Source organism: Carex rostrata, chromosome 1, assembly GCF_964058835.1.
Source record: "Carex rostrata chromosome 1, lpCarRost1.2, whole genome shotgun sequence".
Lineage (NCBI taxonomy): Eukaryota > Viridiplantae > Streptophyta > Magnoliopsida > Poales > Cyperaceae > Carex > Carex rostrata.
Genome location: NC_135918.1, coordinates 10299129 through 10323455, shown reverse-complemented (window position 1 = coordinate 10323455; position 24327 = coordinate 10299129). Strand labels below are relative to the sequence as shown.

General features: G+C 36.8%; 3 protein-coding genes and 1 long non-coding RNA gene across 4 annotated transcripts; 2 read left to right on the top strand and 2 right to left on the bottom strand.

The window, feature by feature from the left end:
- The first annotated feature begins 10 nt into the window (after positions 1 to 10).
- LOC144557956 (ubiquitin-activating enzyme E1 1-like) lies at positions 11 to 7333 on the top strand. Its single transcript, XM_078306631.1, has 7 exons — positions 11 to 109; positions 828 to 1132; positions 1842 to 2059; positions 2425 to 3222; positions 3716 to 4584; positions 4935 to 5367; positions 6439 to 7333. Exons 2-7 carry the CDS (start codon positions 841 to 843, stop codon positions 7033 to 7035), a joined length of 3207 nt encoding a protein of 1068 aa, XP_078162757.1. The 5' UTR covers positions 11 to 109; positions 828 to 840; the 3' UTR covers positions 7036 to 7333.
- A 3235-nt stretch (positions 7334 to 10568) lies between these two features.
- Positions 10569 to 13540, bottom strand: RLF (reduced lateral root formation). The gene is made up of 5 exons (XM_078306320.1): positions 13376 to 13540; positions 12539 to 12890; positions 11855 to 11992; positions 11156 to 11206; positions 10569 to 10894 (listed from the first exon to the last, which is right to left on the bottom strand). The coding sequence occupies exons 1-5, from the start codon at positions 13412 to 13414 to the stop codon at positions 10818 to 10820; spliced, it is 657 nt and encodes a 218-aa protein (XP_078162446.1). The 5' UTR covers positions 13415 to 13540; the 3' UTR covers positions 10569 to 10817.
- Positions 13541 to 14472: 932 nt separating this feature from the next.
- Positions 14473 to 17886, bottom strand: LOC144557740 (uncharacterized). Its single transcript, XM_078306307.1, has 6 exons — positions 17526 to 17886; positions 16796 to 16924; positions 16118 to 16238; positions 15950 to 16031; positions 15007 to 15160; positions 14473 to 14615 (listed from the first exon to the last, which is right to left on the bottom strand). Exons 1-6 carry the CDS (start codon positions 17799 to 17801, stop codon positions 14481 to 14483), a joined length of 897 nt encoding a protein of 298 aa, XP_078162433.1. The 5' UTR covers positions 17802 to 17886; the 3' UTR covers positions 14473 to 14480.
- Positions 17887 to 21607: 3721 nt separating this feature from the next.
- Positions 21608 to 24052, top strand: LOC144566031 (uncharacterized). Its single transcript, XR_013515104.1, has 2 exons — positions 21608 to 22202; positions 23634 to 24052. It is a non-coding gene; the product is annotated as an uncharacterized LOC144566031 (long non-coding RNA).
- The last annotated feature ends 275 nt before the right edge of the window (positions 24053 to 24327 follow it).

Genomic DNA, 24327 nt, shown 5'->3' with positions numbered 1-24327 from the left:
AAATTCTCAATTCTCACTCTGTTCTCTCGCAAGTCTCTCTCCCCAAAAACCCTAGGAAAGAGAAAAGACGAAGGAAAGATCAACTCAGTTCCAACGCAAGATCTCCTCGGTATGCACTCTAAACTCCTCTCTCTCTCTCTCTCTCTCTCTCTCTCTCTCTCCCTCTCTCCGGTTTGGATCCCTTGCTTGTCCGGTTTGTAGGGACCAGTTAGGATGAGATGCTAGTGCTATCGATTTACGCTAGTTCCGTTATTTGTTCGCGTATCAGTTCTCTTTAGGACATAATTTTCGGGAATTTTTAATTGCGTGCTTCACAAGCTCACGTGCGTGATTTGCACGCGAGTTAATTTTACTATTTTCCACCCTTCTTTTTCCGTTTAATATAAATAGGGAACATTATGGGGGCAGAGAGAAGAATTATCGCTGGTTCCAGATTTGTTTGTCTGGATATAATTTTGTTTATAAAGAATTGAAGATTCTGATGAAGCCTTTATTCTACTAAATATCAGTGTTTTTGTATTATTAGTGGACTTGCGTTGCTTGATTTGTTTCTGGCCTAAAGGTTGAGCATGCACTACCAATTCTTTGTTGTCGTATTGATATGATTTTGTGAATAATATAACTATCATATATTCATCATAACATCATGTAGTGTAATTCATCATAACATCCTGTAGTGTAATCCATCTTTGCTTACCTTTCTTCAGATATAATTTATTGTTAGTCCTCAAATACACTATTTGTACCATCAGCGTATGTATGGATGGTTTCTAGGAGGAAATGTAAGAACAAAAAACTAACCCTTTTTTTTTCTCTTACGGTGGCAGAGTGAAGCACTATATGCTTCCTAGGAAACGAGACACGGAATCTGAGGTAGAACAAAGAGGTGAAAGCCCCAATTCCAACCCAAGCAAGAAGGGCAAAGCATCTCTCTCTCCCTCCTCCTCCATGAATCCACCATCAAAGAACAGCATGGATATCGATGTTGTGAATGGTACAGGTGCCAGCTCGGTTGAGATTGATGAGGATCTTCACAGCCGTCAGCTGGCTGTTTATGGACGTGAGACCATGCGCCGATTGTTTGCTTCCAACGTGCTAATTTCAGGTCTCCAGGGACTTGGTGCTGAAATTGGTGAGTGCTGGAAACTTTTTCTGTACCTTTTTTTTGCATTTAAGTATTTACCATTTTGTTTTAGTTTGTACTGCTACACAGGGTAGGATCTACATATAGCCTAGGTAGTGCTTAATCACCCCATGATTTCAATTTTTTTAATCATGTATATTGAAATTTAATTGTAGTTTATTTTTCTTACACTGACAGTGGGGTAGAGGGCAGAACTCCCTGCAGAAGTTTTTATATGGTTCAGCCCCTCATAAATTATCACATGTGTGCTTGTAGCCTACTAGTTAGGTTTCCAATTTGTTATTGTGGAGACTTGGGTTCAAGTCCCAATAAATTTAAGCCCCCCCCTGCTGCCCAATTAAATTTTCTAGTTTTGCCTCGTTGTTATAACAGTACTATACCGTAAGTCGAGGCATTTTGAAAAGGTGTGTAGAACCCTGTGTTTTGTGATAGTCTGAGGGGGTCATGGTGGTACATTCTAATTGTCAAAACTTTTGAAGCTGATGTGTTTTGGTGTATATGTTGGGAACTATGCATTCAAAATAATTTTGAATTCGTGGGAGAGGTATACACAACCTCTGGGCCTAGGGTATCACATACTCCATGGGGTCTGATATGCCCATGTCACATGGGAATTGGAACCTTTTGTTATTGTGAGAGCACTCAGTACTTTGTTATTGACTAACTTAGCCAAGTATCTATTTCCCCTCCTTTACAGCAAAGAATCTTGTTCTTGCGGGGGTGAGGTCAGTGACGCTCCATGATGAAGAAAATATAGAATTGTGGGACCTATCTAGTAATTTCTTTTTCTCGGAGAGTGATATTGGTAAAAATCGTGCCCTTTCTTGTGTCCAGAAGCTCCAAGAGCTGAACAATGCTGTTCTGATATCTACACTAACAGGTCCTCTTGAGAAGGAGCAGCTCTCCAATTTCCAGGTTTCTCTTTGTACAGAACTTCATTTTACTTGAGTGTATATTATAATATTTGATCTTTCTTGACTGGCTATTTTTTGGTTGCTGAAAGAATCCTGTTTGTTATATTTATTAATTAACTAAACTGGCTGGAAGACACTTCACAAATCATTCAATGATCTATTGTAGTCGTCATGTCTGTTTGAATTTGAGTCCTTGCATGCATATATACTATATGTGTGCGCAAGATCATTGTGTTCTGTTAATGTCGTGGGTTTGAAGAATTTAACTTAATGGTCATTGATCTACCATTCTTGTTATTAATTTCTTATCTTCTTTTCTCTTTTTGGAAAACGCTCTGACAATCTGATTTTGTTTTTGTTTTATAGGCTGTGGTCTTCACTGACATCCCCTTGGAGAAAGCTATTGAATATGATGACTACTGCCACACCCACAACCCACCCATTGCTTTCATCAAAAGTGAGGTCAGGGGTCTTTTTGGGAACATATTTTGTGACTTTGGCCCCGAGTTTGCTGTCCTGGATGTGGATGGCGAGGAGCCGCATACTGGCATAGTTGCTTCGATCAGTAATGACAATCCCGCGCTTGTCTCCTGTGTGGACGATGAGCGCCTTGAGTTCCAGGATGGGGATCTCGTTACTTTCTCTGAAATCAAGGGCATGACTGAACTAAACGATGGTAAACCCAGAAAGGTCAAAAGCGCACGGCCTTATTCGTTCATGCTTGAAGAGGATACTTCGAACTTTGGGGTGTATGATAGAGGCGGTATAGTCACACAAGTGAAGCTCCCTAAGGTTTTGAAATTCAGGCCATTATGTGAGGCCATTAAGGAGCCAGGGGAGTTTCTGTTGAGCGATTTTTCGAAGTTCGACCGGCCACCTCTCTTGCACATTGCCTTCTTGGCTCTGGACAAGTTTAGGAGTGAAATGGGGCGGTTTCCAGTGCCGGGATCTGAGGATGATCTTCAAAAGCTGATTGATCTTGCGGCGGGGATTAATCAGACCATGGGAGATGGTAGTAAGGTGGAGGAAATTGATAAGAAGTTGATGCACCATTTTGCTAATGGGGCGAGAGCAGTTTTGAACCCAATGGCTGCCATGTTTGGTGGCATTGTTGGTCAAGAGGTTGTCAAGGCTTGTTCGGGAAAATTTCACCCTCTTTTCCAGGTAGCAAGCTCTATACATGGGCTGTTTGGTAGAATAACTCTTCTAGTTGATAATGAGCAATTATGTATCTGGTTTTTATTTAATTGCTCTTTCTATCTTTCCATTTTCCTTTTATGTTTTTGGTGTCCTGTGAGTTATGTGAGGTTTTGTGAATATGATATCTCTGTGCTCTAAACACAATTTTCAGACTAAGCAAAGTGATAGACACCATCAAAGACTGATATTGTCTTGTACCAATTTTGAAAGATTTTAGGGTTGTGCACCTGGATTCATAAGTATACTGTCCATCCCCAGCTTGTGCGTGAATTCCTTTTCATTGCCTTCTCCATCCCTCCCTTGTTTTGGAACCTATTTATAGGTTCCTTCATTGGGTATCACAACTGCCCTTATCTGGTGCCAAAGAAAGAGGAAGCATGCTACTCAAGGTTTGATCTAGGCACAAACCATTTCTCTTCTTTATTTTCTAATGCTGGTATTCCTTGATATCTTGCAGTTCTTCTACTTTGATTCAATGGAAAGTCTTCCTACAGAACCCTTGGACGCTGATGACCTCAAACCACTCAACAGTCGGTATGATGCACAAATCTCCGTATTCGGATCCAAGCTCCAAAAGAAACTCCAAGAATCCAAAATTTTCATGGTGGGTTCTGGTGCGCTTGGCTGCGAGTTCCTGAAAAACCTTGCATTGATGGGCGTATCCTGCACCCAAAAAGGAAAACTAACCATAACTGACGATGATGTCATTGAGAAGAGCAATTTGAGCCGTCAATTTCTCTTTCGTGATTGGAACATTGGTCAAGCCAAATCGACTGTTGCGGCTGCTGCTGCTTCTGTAATAAACCCTAATTTGCACGCAGAGGCCCTTCAAAACCGTGCCAGCCCAGATACTGAAAATGTGTTTAACGACGCCTTTTGGGAAAGTCTTGATGCTGTAATCAATGCTTTGGATAATGTCACTGCACGAATGTACATTGATTCAAGGTGTCTGTATTTCCAAAAGCCACTTTTGGAATCTGGCACGCTCGGTGCAAAGTGTAACACACAGATGGTCGTACCACACCTGACAGAAAATTATGGTGCTTCACGGGACCCACCTGAGAAGCAAGCACCCATGTGCACAGTGCACTCTTTCCCCCATAACATTGACCACTGCTTGACTTGGGCTCGGTCAGAATTTGAGGGGCTTCTCGAGAAGACACCGAATGAGGTCAATAGCTTTTTGTCGAACCCTGATGGATACGCCTCGGGGATGCGAAGTGCTGGTGATGCACAGGCCAGAGACCAACTTGAGCGTGTCTTGGAGTGCCTTGACAGGGAGAGATGTGAAACGTTTGAAGATTGCATCACCTGGATACGCCTCAAGTAATGTCTCTCTCTCTCTCTGTGCCCCTATGGAATCAAGTGTATGTGCCAGTAAAGCACAAAGCACAAACAGAAAATTATGTTTTCTAAAGAGGACTCGTAGCTAAAAATGATAAGAAAAAAAAACACGGAGCAAAGATTTCTAGAATTTGACAAAGCACGCTGCCCATGAAAAATAGATTGTAATACAAATGAATATGGTGTTTCAATGATATTATACTATTTAAATATGGTTTCAAAATGTCTATTGGTATAGGAAAGTATTGGTTCGGAAAATGTGTACTAGACCAGTTTTGAATTATCTCCTTTTGTGTTCTACATGCTTCTCAGACCAAAATCTTCTTCGGCAGGTTTGAGGACTACTTTGCCAACCGGGTGAAGCAGCTAACCTACACCTTCCCAGAAAACTCGATGAATAGCTCCGGTACTCGTTTCTGGTCGGCCCCTAAGAGGTTCCCCCGCCCCCTTGAGTTCAGCACCAGTGACCTGAGCCACCTCCACTTCATCATGGCCGGGGCCATACTTCGGGCCGAGACTTTTGGCATTCCGACCCCTGATTGGGCTAAGGACCCCAAGAAGTTAGCGGAAGCCATTGATAAGGTGATTGTGCCGGAGTTTCAGCCGAAGCAGGGAGTGAAAATTGAAACTGACGAGAAGGCAACAAATTTGTCGACAGCGTCCATTGATGATGCAGCTGTCATTAACGAACTGATTGTGAAGCTCGAGGATTGTGCCAAGGTGCTATCGCCTGGGTTCAAAATGAACCCAATACAGTTTGAGAAGGTAATCTGGCATGTGCTTTTCATAGTAGAAATTCAGTTTGGGGATTCACTGGTAGTTATTTTTACTATCATTGAATTCAGATCCAGTGCAATACCTAAGTAGAATGAGCTCTGAGTCGTCAGTTTTAATCTGGTATGAATCTCAAAACAGAACCCCCCCCCCCCCCCCCCCCCCCATATCCAAATAGGCACCATATTACTTTTGGCCTGGCTGGGAGTATTGTACTTGGTCACCCCTATCTGAGGGGATGTGAAACTCACAATCATCACCCACGCGGGAATAATGAACCCTTACCAGTTTGAGAAAGGTAGTCTGGCATGTGCATTTCATCTTAGGGATTCACACAATAATTTTGTGGTTATCATTCTTGAGATGTTTGTACTCTTTTTCACTATTGACACTAAAAGTCGAGTATTTCATAAAAAATATGCAAAGTAACCAATTATGTTACAATCAAGCAAAAAGATTATATCAAGCTGAAGAAACCTCCATACAAGTTTTATAATATAATGCGATATGATTAGCGGACTTGCTTGTTTTGGCCCTGGTATGAACTACATCACAATTATAGTTATTCACTTGAATTTTTCTGGTGGTCAGTAGCATGCTGAAAAAGCCTTTCTTTTTGGTGTTTATTGTCTACCTCAATGCCTATGTAATCTTAGTTATCTGTATGTAGTTTTTTGTGAAACAAAATGCTACTGCTTTGTTTATGTTCCTTTGAAAATGGGTTTGAATCTATGACTAGATAAACTTTGACAATCTTGTCAGCCATCATTTTTTGTTTTTTTTTGTAATTTTGAAATCTGGTAGTAAACACATGAAAAAATGATGGAAGTTTGATTACATTTTATCAAATTGTTAGAAGTTTGCTAGCTATATACTATAATGGCATGTCAAATGACACTCAAATTTGCTAACGTGTAGACAGATCTTTTGTCACTTTTGTTGGCTTGATCTGAAGCTGTTGTCAAGATTGTCAAGTTAATTTGTTCTTAATAGATCTCATTTAAAAAAGATATCACTGTCTTGTTCATGTTTTCTAATCGATCAAACCTGTGAATCCAACAGGATGATGACACAAACTACCACATGGACCTGATAGCGGGTCTGGCCAACATGCGGGCTCGCAACTATAGCATACCTGAGGTGGACAAGCTGAAAGCCAAGTTCATTGCCGGCCGCATCATACCGGCCATTGCCACCTCCACTGCCATGGCTACCGGTCTCGTCTGCCTCGAGCTCTATAAGGTCCTTGCCGGGTCGCACAAGGTCGAAGATTACCGTAACACCTTTGCCAATCTGGCCCTCCCCCTCTTCTCCATGGCTGAACCCGTTCCACCAAAGACCATCAAGCATCAGGACATGGAATGGACCGTGTGGGACCGATGGACGATCAACGGGGACATCACTCTGAGAGAACTGCTGCAGTGGCTCAAGGAGAAGGGCTTGAATGCATATAGCATTTCATGTGGCACCTCTCTGCTTTACAACAGCATGTTCCCAAGGCACAAGGAGAGAATGGATAAGAAGGTGGTTGATGTGGCCAGGGATGTGGCCAAGGTTGAGGTGCCACAGTACCGGCGCCATCTGGATGTCGTTGTTGCCTGTGAGGATGACGATGACAACGACATCGACATCCCCCTTGTTTCGGTCTATTTTCGTTGAACCTGATTTAATTGAATAAAATATTGGAAGTTGTCAACTGATCTTGTTTGAGTCTTTTTTTTAGGGTTTGATGGAAACACAGATTGCTGTAACTTTATAACTGATGGCGGTGGTTCTTGAGACCTTATAGTTGTTTTTCTGGTGTTATTTCAAAGTTCCTCTCAGAAAACTATTAGTTAAAGAACCAACCATCTTGTAGTTGTTGGATCTTTGGACATTTCTTTTCGTTCTGTTTTCTGTTCGTCACTGTTACAAGTATTATTGTTTTTAACATATTTTATGTATTTACCACTTGCTATTCTGGTTTTTAATTTCGATGGTGTTGCTTTGCCTATCTATCATGTTGAGTTGACCTGCGAATTGGTTGGGTGTTTGTTTCATCACAAGAAGTCGGTTATTTGCTAACTGAATTTTTATTTTTAAGACGCCCTTTTGCTTTGCTGGTGGTGTGATATTTTCTTTTTACGGGGTCTTATCCCAAATAAATTAAATAATTGGAGTCCCATTACATTCACAGGATCATTTAGATTATGAGTATTTACACTCACAGTGACAAGATGTTTAGAGTTGCTCTAGTTTGTAGAAAGTAGTAATTTAAGAGTCGAAGGGACTTGACTTTTTTTTTTTTTTTTTTTTTAAGAAGTGGAATCATCCACTGATTTCTATTAAAATGAAAACCCATACATTGTTTACTGATACCAATAGACTAGTACCAGGTACCAAAGCGATCATCTACTGGTATTGAGAAATGCCACTAAAAACATCCAAAAACAACAATTCTTGATACATCTAAGCAATCACCAAAATATAACAACACATGTAGAACATACCTAACATATCAGTATATGACAAAACAAGAAAAATAAGCATATATGACAAAACAAAACAAAATACGCATAAAAGACCCTACAATTTAAAAAAAAAACTATAACAGTTAGTAATGAGGATGTAGCCACTATCAGAATCATCACTGGAAGTGTTTCTCACCACCACTTGAACTGATCCATGTTCAAGCATAGGGGTTAAAGCTTGTAGCCCCCATGAAAATGATTAGTGTAGATCCTATCAGGTTCTTCAAATCGCAAGGAAAAATTTGATTCAATTGAGAAGTAAGATCAGTTTTTTTTATTTAAAGTCCAAAATCTAGTAATTGTTAAATTTTTTAACCCTAAGACTTGCAAATCTTGCATCTGCCCCCTTTAAAAATAATTCTATTTTTATCAAGCCATAAGTTCCATAAAACTGAACCCCTAATAATTTCAATAATATTTAATTCTTTTAATGGAATACAATAATCCATCTCACACAGAGCATCTATATGTCATAATCAAAATAAAAGTTGTTATATAGAGCAATTCAATTCCATATTTATTTAGCAAAATGACAATTCATAAATAAATGGTCAACTGTTTCCCTGTGAGAACAATAAACACACTAAGTATCATGCGTCCATCCCTGTTTACTCAATTTATCTTTAGTTAATACTCATTTCTGCCTAATTAACAGTATTTTTTTATGGTATTCTAGGCTTTCTAGCCATCCAAATACTACTGTAGGGTATTATAAGGGACTCCACCAAATTCTAAAAATTTATAAAGAGAATTAACAGTGAAGTTGCCATGTGGAGTCCATCTCCATAATATTTGATCTACATTGAGGCTTAATAGAAGCTAAGAGATTAGCCAAAGCTACCCGTACAGTAAGGTAGGTATTTGTTAATTGTCTAGCTACTTGAATATTTAGGAAGCACCTAGCTGTCCCTCCATAACAATATCTCATTTCATCCCCCAGTCATTAAACCAATATTTCTAACAATTTGTGAGAAATTTTGCAAATCTAAAATCACGAACGTTTTCTACACAATTTTTTCTTTCAAATGAGATCTATGATGACATACTTTCGAGTTGTCCGTTGCACAAGTATTCATATCTCGTCATGCAAGTATTCATACATCATCAAGAAAGTATTCATCCGCATCGTGCAAGTGTAAATAAAAAAGTTGGACACATCACTCATTCATCTTTTACATTTTTTTTAGAGGTGGTTTTTTTTCTCCGTTCAATCTAACTAATATTTCTGATGATATGTGAAGAATTTTGCAAATCTAAAACCACGAACGTCTTCTATATAATTTTCTCTTTCAAATGATATCCATGATGACATACTTTCGAGTTATCCATTGCAGAAGTATTCATATCTCGTCATACAAGTATTAATACATCATTGATAAAGTATTCATCCGCATCGTGCAAGTATAAATAAAAAAGCTGGACACATCACTCATCCATCTTTTATACGTTTTAGAGGTGGGTTTTTTTTCTCCGTTCAATTTAACCAATATTTCTGACGGTTTATGAAGAATTTTACAAATCTAAACCACCAACATTTTCTACACAATTTTATCTTTCAAATGAGATCCATGATGACATACTTTCGAGTTGTCCATTGCACAAGCATTAATATCTTGTCACACAAGTATTCATTCATACACAATGAAGTATTCATATCTAAGACATCAAGTATTCATTCATATATCTCTATTTTTTTTCAAAATTTTTTTTTGTCATTTACTTGGTACACAATGACCTAATCACCATTAATAAAGCTTTGTTCTTTGTAAATAACTCGCTACTTCATGAGGAAGAGGAACATAGACATGAAATGAATTAATTGCATTCACATATACAAAATTATTTTGATACGGCCAATAGTGATGGATCTGACCCGATAGAGGCATGCTATAGTATCCATTCATACACGTTGAAGTGGGAGCAGCAGATATAGACGGAAAAAACGGAGGCGGAGGTGTAAGAGGAAGGGAGCTTATCGTATTTACCATTTCGAGGTGGGAGAGAGAGGTAGAGGCAGAGGTGGAGGTGGGAGAGGAAAATGAAAGTGGAAGAGCAAGGGAGAAGAAGAAAGAAATAAAAGTTGTTAGAAATGATAGTTATAGTTAAAACAAAAAGTTAGTTGGGAAAAAAAATGAGGAATGAATAGATGGGGGAAATTATAATTACTCGAATATTTAATCTATTATTATGAAATGCAACAGCTACAACAATACCCTTATCATAAGCAATATCAAACAAATTAAAAAAATCATCGAACAACAAAGAATCTCCACACTATTTATCTAACCAAAATCTCACTAATTCTCCATTACCAATCTGTCATATTGTACTTGCATGCAAAATACACCTAGATATTAAAATATCATTTTATATAGAAGATTTCACTCTTTTATCATCTGTATGAGAATATTTCTCAATTATAATATCTTTTTATATACCTACTACTGTATTATCATGAAATCAAAATAACCATTTAGTCAAAAGAGAATTATTCATACGATGAAGATCTAACACCCCAAGTCCTCCTTGACTCTTGCTCTTATAAACCTTATCCCAAACATTTTATTTATCATCATGCAAAGTTAGCAATGCTAATACAGAGTTCCAAACGTACCTTTTATTGATCAGACAACAGACAACATACATTGGGGAACTGTGGTTTGTAATTTAAAACAGTTTCAATCAATGAAAAGAAACCTATATTGCGTCTTGCTTATTTTCTGAATTTTTTTAATTAGTTTATTTTTTAATTCCTATTAATAAAACATTGGGGCACCTACACCTGAGTAGAAGTCCTTGCATATTATTATTACAATGCTTGAAAAGTGGCAATCCACGTACAAATATTTCTCTAATTTAGTAAACAATGGCAATGGCCTCAATTCTGAGAGGAAGCTGCTGCAACAGATAAAATTTGCTTTCATATCTTCTTCATTCGCTGACATCCAGAAATCCAACAAGGCATTTCTCCAACATAAACTCTGCATTTACCCATGCATGATACTTATCTTCAGATTCATTAAGGTATACTAGTTGACAACAAAAATATCAACTCAACTGTAGCTATTAGCTTAGCTATAATCAAAAGGATAAGAGTAATAAATAAAACCAATTGCCATTATGAAGTGGCCATGCTATTAAATTCCAAACACCATGGGCCAATAGAACAGGTCAGTGCTTAACTGGAATTAATCTAATATCGATCATGCCTTAAACTGATACAAACTGGTACCATAATTAGTGAAGGCACTATTGTAACAAAAGGATACTGAACAAAGAGGTGCAATCTTTCCCAGCAGCCTTCATAAGCATATCTACCCCTGAGAAGATTGAACAACTTGTTAAAAAATGAAATGAAAAATAATATAAAACTCAAAAACATGTTTTACATTTATATTAGAATTCTGCTCAATAACACTGAACAGTAGAAATGCACTGGATCTGACTGGTATGAACCTACTACGGCACGCACATTTGTTAGTAATAAACAAACAGCAATAAGCATGGAGAAGCAACCAAACAAATATACTAATATGCAACCAGTACAAGCATGCATGATCTGGTAGCAACTGAAACCTGAAATATCTTGCTACCAGTTAAGGAGGCAATATATAAGGTCCAGTCATCTCTTGAACAAGAGCCGAAAAAATCAAAATGTTGACTCACACTGAGCTGTTAACATCTCAGGTCAACATAGCACATTATCAGGCTGCTTATTGACATGTAGTTCTATATAGATTTCTTTCCTTTTAAAAGGCATAGCTTTGACCTTTTGTTTCAACAAAAAAATGAATTTGACATGAACAGGTCCGGTCAGGTCACCACTTGCTCAACCAACACACCAGACAGGTCATAAAATCCAGCAGTTAAAAGCAATCCGGTAACCTGTCCAACACAGGTACCAGATTGCAAATAGCAGGATGGTCCCACCAAAATTGAATTTGATAAACTTTTCTTTATTCCTTTACCTCCAGGATGGAATTTGAAATAAGGAGAAATATTATACACTCGGCCTTTTAAAACAGTCCAAATATGTCCTTCTGTGCTTTTGTGCTGCTTTACTTCCTCCAAAGTTATTAGCCTTCGATTTGACTTTCCCTTGAGCCCTGTTATACATTTATATTTAGAGAAACGTTTTTGGCAGAAGAGTTGGTTTTTCATATCATTCTTTTATCAAAAAAATTAACTTTATTTTGCTAAATAGAAGACAAGAGTTACTTTGCATTGAGATAGATAAAAAAAAATAGTTCTGCCTTAAGGTATATGTCTCAATGTAGTAAAATAACATTTTGGTCAAAGAATTCTGTGTTTGTAGTATCTATCAAAAATAGGTCTTGAATAATCATAAGCTCCGTGTAAATGGCATATGACATTAGTTGTTCTTTAAATTTCACAGAAATTCTGTTTCATAACATAATGTAACACATTTTCTGTTGCTGGTACTTGGTTCTTCCTAATCCAATTTCATTTATGCACTGAGAAAGTGCCCTAGCTACGGGTCAAAAGCATCGGTTGGGCAACCTATTAGGCAACCTCCATCATGACTGTGCTCACCATTTACTTCTTCAACAAAAATTCAGAACCTAATATGACTCGAAAGAAAATTTATGAATTAACACCCAAAAACTTAATTTTATACATCTCAACAATACCTGCCAGATCGGGGTCGGTACGAGTAAGCTTTAGCCAATCCATTTGACTGTAACCTTTCTCAAATGGAACCTTAGCTCTAGCAATTTTCTTTTGAACAGGTTTCTTCTCAGTAACTGCATCACCAGACTCTCCAGTGTTGCTGCCGCTACTACTACTAGGTTTTGTTAATTCTTCCTTTTTCAAGTTCGCCACTGGTTTAAAGTTATCCGTTTGTCTACTCTGGGTGTTATTCAAACTGGAACCCTCCAGTCCTTTAGGTGCATCATTAGAGGGTTCGTCTAGCGTTATATTTTGAAGGGATGGTAGTGCTTTAGGAGACTCTACCGGGTACTGATCCACGGGTGGAGAAACCTAAGAGAGATTCAAAATTGGAATTACCCATGTATTACAAAAGAAAGCAATTCACAATTCCAGTGAAATAATAAGAACCATGAGAATAATTATTGAAAGAATCAAGTAACCCAGCACTGCACAGCAGCTTTAGCTGTTAGCTGGTAAAAAAAGAAAATGCAGGTACTGGTAGCAGTTGAACAGTATCCCAACATTGCTGATCATAAATTAGACAAAATTGATCCTCAACTGAATTAAAATGCAAAATTTAAGCTCAATTGTAGCGAAATTTGGTTTTTGATAGCCCATAATTTTGGAACAGTGCATGTTAAGGTTGAATTGAAGATGTATTCGAGTTCCAGGCAAGTGAAGTGGGACTTATTAGGAATTCCACCAAATCATCTCTTTATCTTTCTTGAAAGCCATGCTGAAATTTGCATAATAGTGATATTGTAATCATAATAAAATTTGTGGTGAATAATGAAAGAGAGAGAAGAAAAATATGCCTGGCAAAAGGTGAAATCAGAGGAATCGTCTTCGGCCATAAGAAAATCGAAATAAAAGAAAGATATGTATGTATAAATATGAGGTGAGATTGCGCAGGAATTGCAGAGGAATTTTGGGAAGAGGAAGCTTGCTTGGGTTAAAGCGAGGAGAGGAGGAGGAAAAAATGAGCAAAGAAGAGGAAGTTGGAACTGTTTTCTTTGAAGAGTCGCAGTCGCCAACCCTAGAGCCTTGAGCCTTTGAGCCTATAGAACAGGTTAGGGGTCAAACTCAAACCGATTAAAACTTTCCGTATAAGAAGCAAGCAATCTTCACTGGATCTGAATTCTATGAGTCTTGCACGTGCAAAAATTAACCAAGAAAATGGTGTTGACCCTGTTTGTGGTCATTGAAGGTGTATATATATTAAATAGCACTTCCTAACTCACCTAACAAAATGTTGTTGACCGTGTTGTGGTGGAGTTTAATTGACATAGTTGTTTCACTAACAATGCCTGATACGGACCAAGTCCCGTGGGCCTATCAATGCCAAGACCCACCTAAGAAAATGCCTTTACTATATTCACAATCATGTTTCTCTTTTTTACTCAAATATCTAATGACTTTCTTTCATAACTATCAAATGTTTATGTTTGGTTTTCACGAGTTACTGCATTTATTCTAGTGATCCACAAACGACAAAAATACATCTTTTTATTGCCTCTATCTCGATCAGAGTAAAACAAACTTTTCATTTTATGTTGAATAATCATTCGAGTATGTTGCTCCTCTAAAACCTGATACAAGGGAACGATTTTCTTTTTCCGACAGTAGGCGCCATCATAATAAATGCAAATATAAAACTTCACGCTATCACATCAAATTCTTCCAAATATACAAAACAAATTAAAAAAAATATAACTTTCTCTTAAATAAAAACCTATGTGCCCAAAAAACAATACACAATTAGTATGGGACTCCCATCCTCATTAACTTGCCAAACAATGGTTTTAAGGCCATTCCAAAGAATAAAAAATAAAAAATTGAGTGATACCATTTACAAAACGCCTTTGGCTAAAATAATTGCATGTCATTCATTCATTTTTTTTTTGGGGGGGGGGGGAAGATTTAGGAGGAAGAAGAAGACTGAGGGACCCCATGCTTTTGAAACCAATCTGGCATTTGAAATATACAATTTAACAATGGTCTGACATCTCTGTGCACAGAGAGCTCCTTGAGAAGGGGAAGCAGCACACTCAACAGCTGAAATTTTAATAATGAAGCAAATCATGAGATTAACATAATAAATTGCAAGGGGGAAAGAGACCCTAGTGTACCACAACCTACACGTTAGGGTTGCTACAGACAAGCTAAAATTATGATGTAGTGGAGATATGACTGCAATCCTAAAAAATGCTCCTCATTTGAATATGGCCATCAGAAAAGTGAAATGTCAAAAGACAATAAATTATCTTATTTGTTTCTTTTCCTTTTCTATTTTTTCACCAGTCCTTATTTTAGAGGGAAAAAGCAAGCTCAATCCATTTTCCTGTTCTTAATGCTATGCTAACATAAAGGTTCAAATTAGTTAATAAAGACACATGACAACAACTGTAATCTGTATGTATAATTTTATAAAAATAGTTACAGGTACCTGATCATCAGAAGGTTGTGAAGGTGAAAATGGTACACACGGTATCCCATTCAAAGGTTGCAAGAGGAAACTGAAAGGGTTATTATCTACAATTACAATTCGGTTGAGATCCTTCGATATACATGTCATATCTTTCACATGCTCTCTGTACTCCCTGTTTCAAGTGATAAATAACCAAAGCACAAAATTGTATGTTAATGTGAGGCTTTGAACATGAAGATGTAATTTCTTGTAGAGGAGGGATCCAATTACACCTTTTTTGGTGACACCGTATTACATTCTCGATTTTCAAAGTTTTCAAAGTTCAAATAGTCGATCCAAACCGTTCAACAACATGATAGATATGTTAAAATGTGCTTGCAGATCAAATTTTATATTTTTTGGAATTTTTTTACTATTTATTAATTATTTAACAAAATCGCTATATTCAGACCATTGAATTTTTGTACCCATCTTAATAAATAGTAAAAAAAAATTCAAAAAAAATGTAAAATTTGATCTGCAAGCACATTTTAACATATCCATCATGTTGAACGGTTTGGATCGACTATTTGAACTTTGAAAATATAGGGTGTAATTCGGTGTCACCAAAAAAGGGTGTAATTGGATCCCTCCTCTTTCTTGTAAACTAACCCCCAGTCACATCAACCATTGTACTCCTGTTTGCCACTTTACGCTTTTACAAAAATAAAAATAAATAAATAACTCTTTCCAAATTTTTTGTCATATTCCATTTGAATTTAAAGTACTTTGTTATCAGATCTTTCCCCTACATTTTATAAAAAGGCAACCTTTCAGGTCAGTCAAATACATAACATGAACATCCGCATATCTAAATTATCATGGATATTTTTATAGATACCACACGGCCAGAGGGGGTGGGGAAGATGCCTCATGAAATAAATAATGCATGAATCTAGAAAAGATTACTGATATAACTTACGTGCTCACAGTTGCAGGCCGATACAGACGAAGCTTGAACCTATTCTTGACATCAATTCTATCAACGAGTGGTCGAGCATAGCCTTAAAAAAAATGTCATAATTACAACAAGGCACAAAACCAAGAAAAACAGAAACAACATGGTGCAAATTCGAGACAGAATTTAAACCTTCGAGACCAGCTGTGAAGAGCACAAGATCTGCAAATTTGCTTACTTCCTGCAAGAACTCTTCCAAACCAGGCCGTTCAAAAACGGTGACATGGTTTATTTTGGGCTTCCCTTCAACTTCCTTCAATCAAATCAAAGAAAAGTTTAATTCAGATTGTTTCCTTGATGGTGGCCTTTTAGTAATACTTTGCCTTCCAGGATTTCAGAGATTCATGGTGATGCTGGTACAAGCAGGTAAAGCTGTAAATTTGTGTATGGAAAGATACTTAAAAGACGAATAGATTATAACAGCCCACAACATACACAAACTCAACATTGAAAAAAATTATGCACTACCAGATAAGACAGCCAATACATTTAGTACTGCATACAGAACTACCATACCAGATTAATCCAGTACAATAATGTAGAGCATTGTCAGTGCATAACAAATGTCTAGTAGATTTTAATCAGACCCATATGTTTTTCCTGTATGAGTCACCAGTCAGATCTCAAATTGGCCACTTCTTTTCCTTTTTTATTATCCATGAATCCTCTTGTTTAGTTTAGTACAGAACTGTAAAATGATAAGAGGATTGCACAAAAAACCATTACAATCCATTATTGGTACCAGAAACATGGTTGGTCTATTACATGGTTTGCCGCTATCCGGCTATAAAAAAAAAAATAGTGAGTCACCTTGCTTGATGAGAAAAACTCAATTTCAAAGGATTTGAGTCCGCCTTCAATAGCTTGGGAACGCACAAAGTCTGTGAGGCTGCTTGTCTCGTAAGCACAAACCAACGTCTCATCCAAGTCAAGTACCACCTACAAGTTAGGAAAATTTTAGGGTTTCCATAAATTATATCCTTCAGTGGTTCAGCCCATCAGAGAGCATGAATTAAAATTGGATAGAAATAACAGGGTTATTTTTCAAATAAACCATATGGGTTGAAGAATGCTTTGAGTTGAACTTGTTGATACTTGGATAGCAAGGATAAATTAGGTTTAGAACTAATAGACACTAGAGAAAAAATCCAAAAGGGAGCTTCAGCAGATAAACAGTTTTTGAATATTTTAATTTTTTTGGAAGAATACAATAGAGTAGACTAGTGTGTGATGAAATGAAGTTGTATACTATTGTTAGCAATATCCTGTAATTAAAAGGTGAATTAGTTAGTCCTACTCGTCCCCTACTGTGGGCTGTGGCACTGTACCCAAAATAGTATGAGCATATGATAGACATAGTGTTGGATTGAGAAGTCATATCTGGTTTGAAGGCGAATTGAGCATATTTTTCAATTGAATAAAATACTGAGCAGATCGAATTGATAAGAACTTGACAATTTCAAGTGGAGGTTAAGTAAGAAAGAGATCTGGTAGTGCTAGTACAATTAAGCGTAAAATGAGAATGAGAATGAGAACTGACCGTGAGTCTATCGAGGGTCTCCGGCGATGAGGCGGGGAGGGGAGGAGAAGTAGAGGTGATGACGGGGATCTCGGGGTCAGAGGCAGAGGCAGAGGGAAGAGGCTTGAAGGCGACGGAGAAGAAAGGAGTAGTAGGGAGGAAGTGGGTGGGGACCCAGGAGCAGTAGGTCCCGCTGACGACCTGGAGCAGCGTACGCATGATGAGGCTCAACCAGGAGACCATCGCCGACCAGGCATCGGATGCGGTGTCCGACTTGGCAGAGGCCAGCTCAGACATCGGATGCTGGCGCTGATTGGGAGAGAGGAGACTCAGGAGACTTCAGGAGATCGATCGGATGGAAAGAGGGAAAGCGGGAGCGGGTAAGAGCTAGGCTAACAGCCAGACCAGACCAGACCAGACCAGACCCAGCTGCTTTTCTTTTCTATAAAGCCTTGGCACCGGTCCGATGGGCAATGGACCAAATTTTGTCCAATGTCAGGTATAAACCCTTCTCAAATCAATTGATCTACACTGTATACTTCACAGTGCGCTCGAATCTTGATTTCAATCGGACGCTTTAAATCGAATTTGGTCTGATGTTCATTGGACCTCCTATGGTTCCGTGTGGGAGAGAAAGAGGCAATCATGTCACATCATGGGTCCCACTGTCAAGTGATACTGGACAATTCATCAATTCAATTCAAGACCTGCGAATATGTATCATTTTTGCTCTCAATAAATACTTCTTTCAATTTTATTTTACATTAAATTATGTTGTTCACACTACAGCAACAAAGACTTTCAGAGACCGGTTTTCCGGTCTCTGATAGTCACGTCGCCGGTCGCTGATAGTCATTCCGGTCTCAGAAAGTCAATTCCGGTCGCTGATACCCCGGTCGCTGAAAGCCTTGTCGCAGATACTCTTCTGCTGACGTCACCGGTCGCTGAATGACGTCGGCCGGTCGCTGATACTTTTTCTGCGACCAATTGTTTTCTGTCGCTGTTAATTTTTGCTGACGTCAGAAAAACATATCTACGACGAAATAAACGGTCGCTGATAGTCAAAAACCGGTTGCTGATAACCTTCTGTCAATTTTTTTGGGTTTTTTTTTTGTTATTCACTTTCCCCCATTTAATTGGTACCACACATACCAAACATTCACATCGATCAAACATAAATAACAACATCTAAACATACAAAATATAAACAACATTCAAATCAAACAAAATCGATCAAAGCAAGAGTATATTACATCATGCTAAATCAAACATAATATCACATTTTGACAATACTAATTACATGAGCTAATCCACAAACACTAAAATCTTCTTGTGACCTAGAATTAATTGATAACCTGGTCATGTATATTTATAATAACCGGTCATGTATATTTATAATAGAAGAAAAATTCAGATATTAGCAATGCAAATGCAAATGCAAATGACCGGTCATGTATATTTATAATAACCATAAATAAGGAATGCAGTTATTTTCACTTTTACTCGATGTATGATTATGATTACAATATATATACTTCTTTTTATTTTCAAAAGTAATATATTAGCGTTATAAAATAATAAACAATCTTCATAAAACTCAAGTTTCTATTACAATTCAATTCACAAATAAAATGCTTAGATAATTAGGAAACATTTAATTAACTTCTAAAAATCAGTTAAAGACTCCTTAAATCAAAAGTTCTGAATCTAACGAATAGAACTAGGGTAAATTGATTCAAACAATATAGACTCATCACTTGTAAGGTAAATTGATTCAAACAGTTCAAATCTATTGTTTGAAACAATATATGATAGATTTTAGAATTAAATTCACAAAGAGATTTAATTAACTTAAAAGAACATCGAACTAGTTATCATAATAATTTTTGTTGAATCAAATGAAGAAGAATTATTTCTACTATGATCTTTTGAGTAATACCAATAAATATATAAAATTTATTATACATAGTTAATATAATTTAAAGCAGTGTTGTAAAAGACGTCTGTTTAGGTCAATTAATCAACTAATTAATCGTTGGTGGTGACTAAACCGTTATAGAATTTTCTGACTAATTGATCGATTATTCCTAATCATGATAGATTGTTTTCGATTATTTCTAATTAATTGTTTGACGGTAACTTATATGTCCGACGAGCGCATATTGTTATTTATAACATTGGTTTAGAGGGAAAATTTTACAAAATGACCTACTTTTGAAAAAACTTTACCAAAATAGATTCTCTTCAAATTCTTTGACAAAATAACCTTCTGAGACCCAATTTTTCCTTCCCTTAGTTTTACACCCATTCATTTTTCTCTCTTAGCTTCTCCAGAAAGATACAGTCTCATTAGAGAAAATATAGTTTGTTCCTAGCTAAAACAAAAGTAGTTCATTGACAAAACAGAGCATTTTCGGAGTTAGTTTCTGGCCAAAACCAAAGTGCTGAAAAGTAGTATGTTCTGCCAAGATCGAAACAGACAGTTATCAAATATTTCTTCCCTGAAATGTCAGAGATGAATAAAAATTAAGCATCTCAAAAATACATGAGAAGTGATAATGTCCCTTATTATTATTATTATTCATTTCCTTCTCCTTTGATTTTTTTACTTTGGAGCAAATTCAAGGATAATTAAATGCTATAATTTTTTGAGGCAGTTTGGATTCAACGAGTACAGAATTGAGTGACCTCGTCTCATCTTTTGAAAATGACAAAAATAATAAATTTCTTGCTGCTAATGATATATTTAACACTTCCTTGAAAGCTATGTTACCCTGACACTCCTGAAAACCCATCGTACCCGTGTCCGACACGTATCCGACACCGATACGCCTCCGATACGGACACGACACGTATCAGACACGCCAGCTGGCGCGTCCCAACCAGCTTGATACGGTCTCCGATACGGGTTGACTCGTTGGGATACGCCTCTGACACGAACGGACACGTCTGGGATACGCTTGGTTCACGGTGAACCGCACATACAACCCTCACAGCGCATGGTCCACCATGCACCGCGCAAAACTAATTTATTTTGTGGCTGAGGGGAATCGAACCCAGGACCTATCACCACATATCAACAGCTCATTACCACTATGCCACTTTGTGTTTGTGTTATATTGCAGTATATATTATATTTAATGTATACTAAGCTGTATTTTAATATGTAATTTATATAAAAAGAATTAATAATATAATTAAAATAATAAATATATATATATATATAATAGGCGTGTCGTATCCTTGATTTTTGAAAATTGCCGTATCGCCGTACCCGTGTCATGTCCGACACGATACCCGTACCCGTATCCATGCAACATAGCTTGAAAGAGATTGGAATTAATTTCTTTGCTACTTTGTTATTCGTCTCATTTTTTAGATTCGGCCTACAAAGACTAAAATTAACTACTTTGTGACAGGCCATAAAATGTGTTATCTTACCAAATGAGCGGAGATGGGCGGACTTCCGTAAAATCAGAGGAAAGGGGCGCACTGCCATAGAATTAGAGGAGGCGGAGAGGGGTGTGCCCTTCAGCGTATCAGACTTCAGTATCGTATAACTAGAGGAGGCGACTTGGCGGAGAGGAAGGAATTTTGGAGATAATGGGTGAAAGACTGTTTGTGTTAATAATAATAATAATAATAATAATAAAAGCCATAGTTTGTGTGTTATTTACTTATTTATCGATCTCATAGTGGTTACTATATGAGAATGGGTGAGACTGTTTAATTATTGTCAAAAAATAAGAACCTGTGCCTTGTTGTGATCAGAGCGGAGCAGGTTTGGTGCATATAATTAATTGGACCTATTTTAAATTTGACGGGTTTTAAAACCATCTAATCTATTTTAAGATCTATTTAATTCTTGCTCATAAAAATTGAAGCAGATGTGCACAAATATTCAAGCAAATATGGTAAAATGAATTGGATGGTTTCAGAGTTCATCAAATTTAAAGTAAATCTGATGTCCATCGAACCTACTCTGGCTCTATATATATTGTGATGAATTAGGGAGGGGCAAAGTGGGTTGTTAGTTGTTAAGAGGTCGGAGTCGGCATCTCTTGTGAAAATTATCGAAAAGAAGAAGAAAAGAGTGTTAACCGAATAAAATAAGAAGTGTGCACGTGCAGTTGTTCCGATTCCCATCAATGAGGAATGAAAAAATTCCCTCTTTTCTTTTTGCTATCACAATAGCCACAGATATAGTAATCATAATAGCCAAGAATCACTGATTATCGGATCTATTCCCTTTCTTATATTGCGAAACGCAGAAATCATAATATTCGAGGGCATCTAGATAGCAGGGAATGATCTGTGAAGAGCCTAATCAAAGGCCCCCCAACTGACAAGGACGGAGGGAGTCTCGGTGAGTCAAGTAAACGCATGCATTCAATATATATAATTATAATATAATATATATATGTTGCCGTGTTGAAAGGAAGGGCCGGGTCATATTTTGAATTTTTTTATTTGTGTGATTATTGAGAAGGAGGCAGCTGGAGAGTGGGCAGGCCATCACATCTTGCACACTTCTTCTTCGATCTCTCAATAGCTAGCTCTCTCTCTCTCTCTCTCTCTCTCTCTCTCTCTCTCTCTGAGTAGCAGATTAGCAGATTAGCAGATATATAGATGGTGGTGCCGGGTTGTTTCCCTTCTTTCTCTTTCTCTTTCAAGTTCATCAGAATCACCGCCATCCAGGTACTCAATATAAGGAATTAATTAGTACCCTCAAGTTACAAGTACTAAGCTTGAGCTAGTCTCTGCCATCTTTCTTATTATATCTTAATTACTTCGTCAAAAAATTTAGACGAGGTGGTACACTAGCTCTACACCTAATTTCTTCTTCCTATTTATCAATTTAACTTATATATATAAAGGGACGTTAGACATGTGGTAGAGAGCAAGAAGCAGTACTGTTGCACAAAATGGGTTGTTCCTCATGGATAGGAAAATAAATCTGCTGTGATTCTAAAGAGATCGCAGGATCCTGCCATTCCAAATCTAACCTTTCACTTTTTGAAATATACAAATCTCAATAATACTTATTTTTTATGCACGAATCTCTAAACAAATAAATGGATGGATGTGAAATAACAGGTCATGCGACCCCTTTAGAATCACAGCAGATTTATTTTCCATGGATAGAGAGATTGTTACCAACCAATTATTTGCTACATACATCTCTATTTCTCCATTATATTATTAAGCACGTTGGGTGTCCGATCCGTCAACGGCCACGATTGAAAGATGAAACTTCGGATTTGATCTCAGCCCTCCAATTACATAATTTGTCTTATTTTGATTAAATGCATCTGTTTTATGTATAGAAGTCTAAATTTAGTTAAAAACATACTTACTACATGTGCTGTCACACGATACGTTACAATTAAAATTGAACTAATTCTGAAATTTAGCGATATATTTATCCGTTTTCATATATCTCTTCTTCAATTGAGAAGACTCCACCTTCAATTTTCTTATTTCTTTGTTTCCTTACTTCTTTTTCGTTTCTATATGGATTACAATTGAAATCAATTTTTTTATATTTTTTTATTTCTCTTTCTTTGTTTCTATATATATTGGTGTGGGCAATTTAGAATATATTTTCAATATAGAATATATCAATGCGTGTGTGTGTATATTTTAAATTGGAAACAAAGAAGAATAATAATATAAATTGAAAACAAAGAAGAATATAAATTGGAACGTGTGTGTGAATGTATATTTCTCTTATAATATGTGTGTATGTATATATATCATATACATACACATGATAACACTTTTTATTTATGTTTTTTGATATCATATTATATGTCGATATTGAATTGTTTGTATGATATTTGATATTAGATTCGAATCAAGCTATTATTTGATATCATTGGTACTTAAAAATAAAAAATCATCACATCATCAAATTGTTATCAGATATCACGATTAAAGTTAATTAAAAATTCATAATCATATAAATTTTTTATTAATATGTGTCTTGATTTTTAGTAATTATTATTTTTTATTAATATATTTATTTCTTATAATATGTCTCGGTTGCAATGTACGGGTATGATACTAGTAATAATAATATAGTTGCAAAATTTGATTCTCTTTTGTTTGAAAATTTACCATTTACAGAACAACAACTCAAAGCGAAATGGTGCACCCGCACCTGGGCCCGGGGGACAACAACAAAGACCTGCTCGTCCTCGTCCATCGGGAAAGCCCAAGCTCGACAGGCCCAAGACCAAGCCCAATCAGCCCAAGACCAAACCCAATCAGCCTAAGCCCGACAAGCTCAAGCACAGTAGTAGTTCTGTCGGGAAACCTAAACCTAAAAGTAAGCTTCTCTAGAGTCTAGAGGCTGTTATAGTTAGTTTTGAGGTCACATCTTATCATAGATCATTTAAAACTTTCTTTGAAATATGTATATGTATGTGTGCGTGTGCGTGTGCGCTTTATGAATGTATTTAATTTAATCCATTTTTATTGTTATTGGGCCGTTGGCCCGTGAATTGTATGTGAAGTGATTTTTTTACAAGGATATTTTGCTACCATGCATGGATATTGGATTTCCCTTGTACAGTGTACTTCTCTTCCGGGTTTGATTTTGACTTTTCAGACTATTTGTCTATAATTCACCATTCATATTTTGCAGTTTCTCTAGTCTTTCGCTCCCTCCTCTAATTTACCAATACCAACCTAATCCCCATTTGTTATAAATTGAACTTGGTTTTCTTTTATTTTGCAATCAAATTTAGAGCATAAGCAGAAATATTATTGTCCTTTTATTTCTTCAATATATTAATTTAATTATTTTTTATTTAATAAA

Bases quoted from the DNA above. Each gene is read 5' to 3' on its own strand.
- LOC144557956 (XM_078306631.1), top strand. From the start codon at position 841: ATGCTTCCTAGGAAACGAGACACGGAATCTGAGGTAGAACAAAGAGGT. The intron at 1,133-1,841 runs GTGAGTGCTGGA...CCTCCTTTACAG, and splicing joins GGGACTTGGTGCTGAAATTG to CAAAGAATCTTGTTCTTGCG. The intron at 4,585-4,934 runs GTAATGTCTCTC...CTTCTTCGGCAG, and splicing joins ATCACCTGGATACGCCTCAA to GTTTGAGGACTACTTTGCCA.
- RLF (XM_078306320.1), bottom strand. From the start codon at position 13,414: ATGGCCGAAGACGATTCCTCTGATTTCACCTTTTGCCAG. The intron at 11,993-12,538 runs GTATTGTTGAGA...AATGTATAACAG, and splicing joins TACCGACCCCGATCTGGCAG to GGCTCAAGGGAAAGTCAAAT. The intron at 10,895-11,155 runs GTATCCTTTTGT...ATGAATCTGAAG, and splicing joins AGATTGCACCTCTTTGTTCA to ATAAGTATCATGCATGGGTA.
- LOC144557740 (XM_078306307.1), bottom strand. From the start codon at position 17,801: ATGTCTGAGCTGGCCTCTGCCAAGTCGGACACCGCATCCGATGCCTGG. The intron at 16,239-16,795 runs GTGACTCACTAT...ATTTGATTGAAG, and splicing joins AGTTTTTCTCATCAAGCAAG to GAAGTTGAAGGGAAGCCCAA. The intron at 15,161-15,949 runs GTAAGTTATATC...CACTTGAAACAG, and splicing joins CGGCCTGCAACTGTGAGCAC to GGAGTACAGAGAGCATGTGA.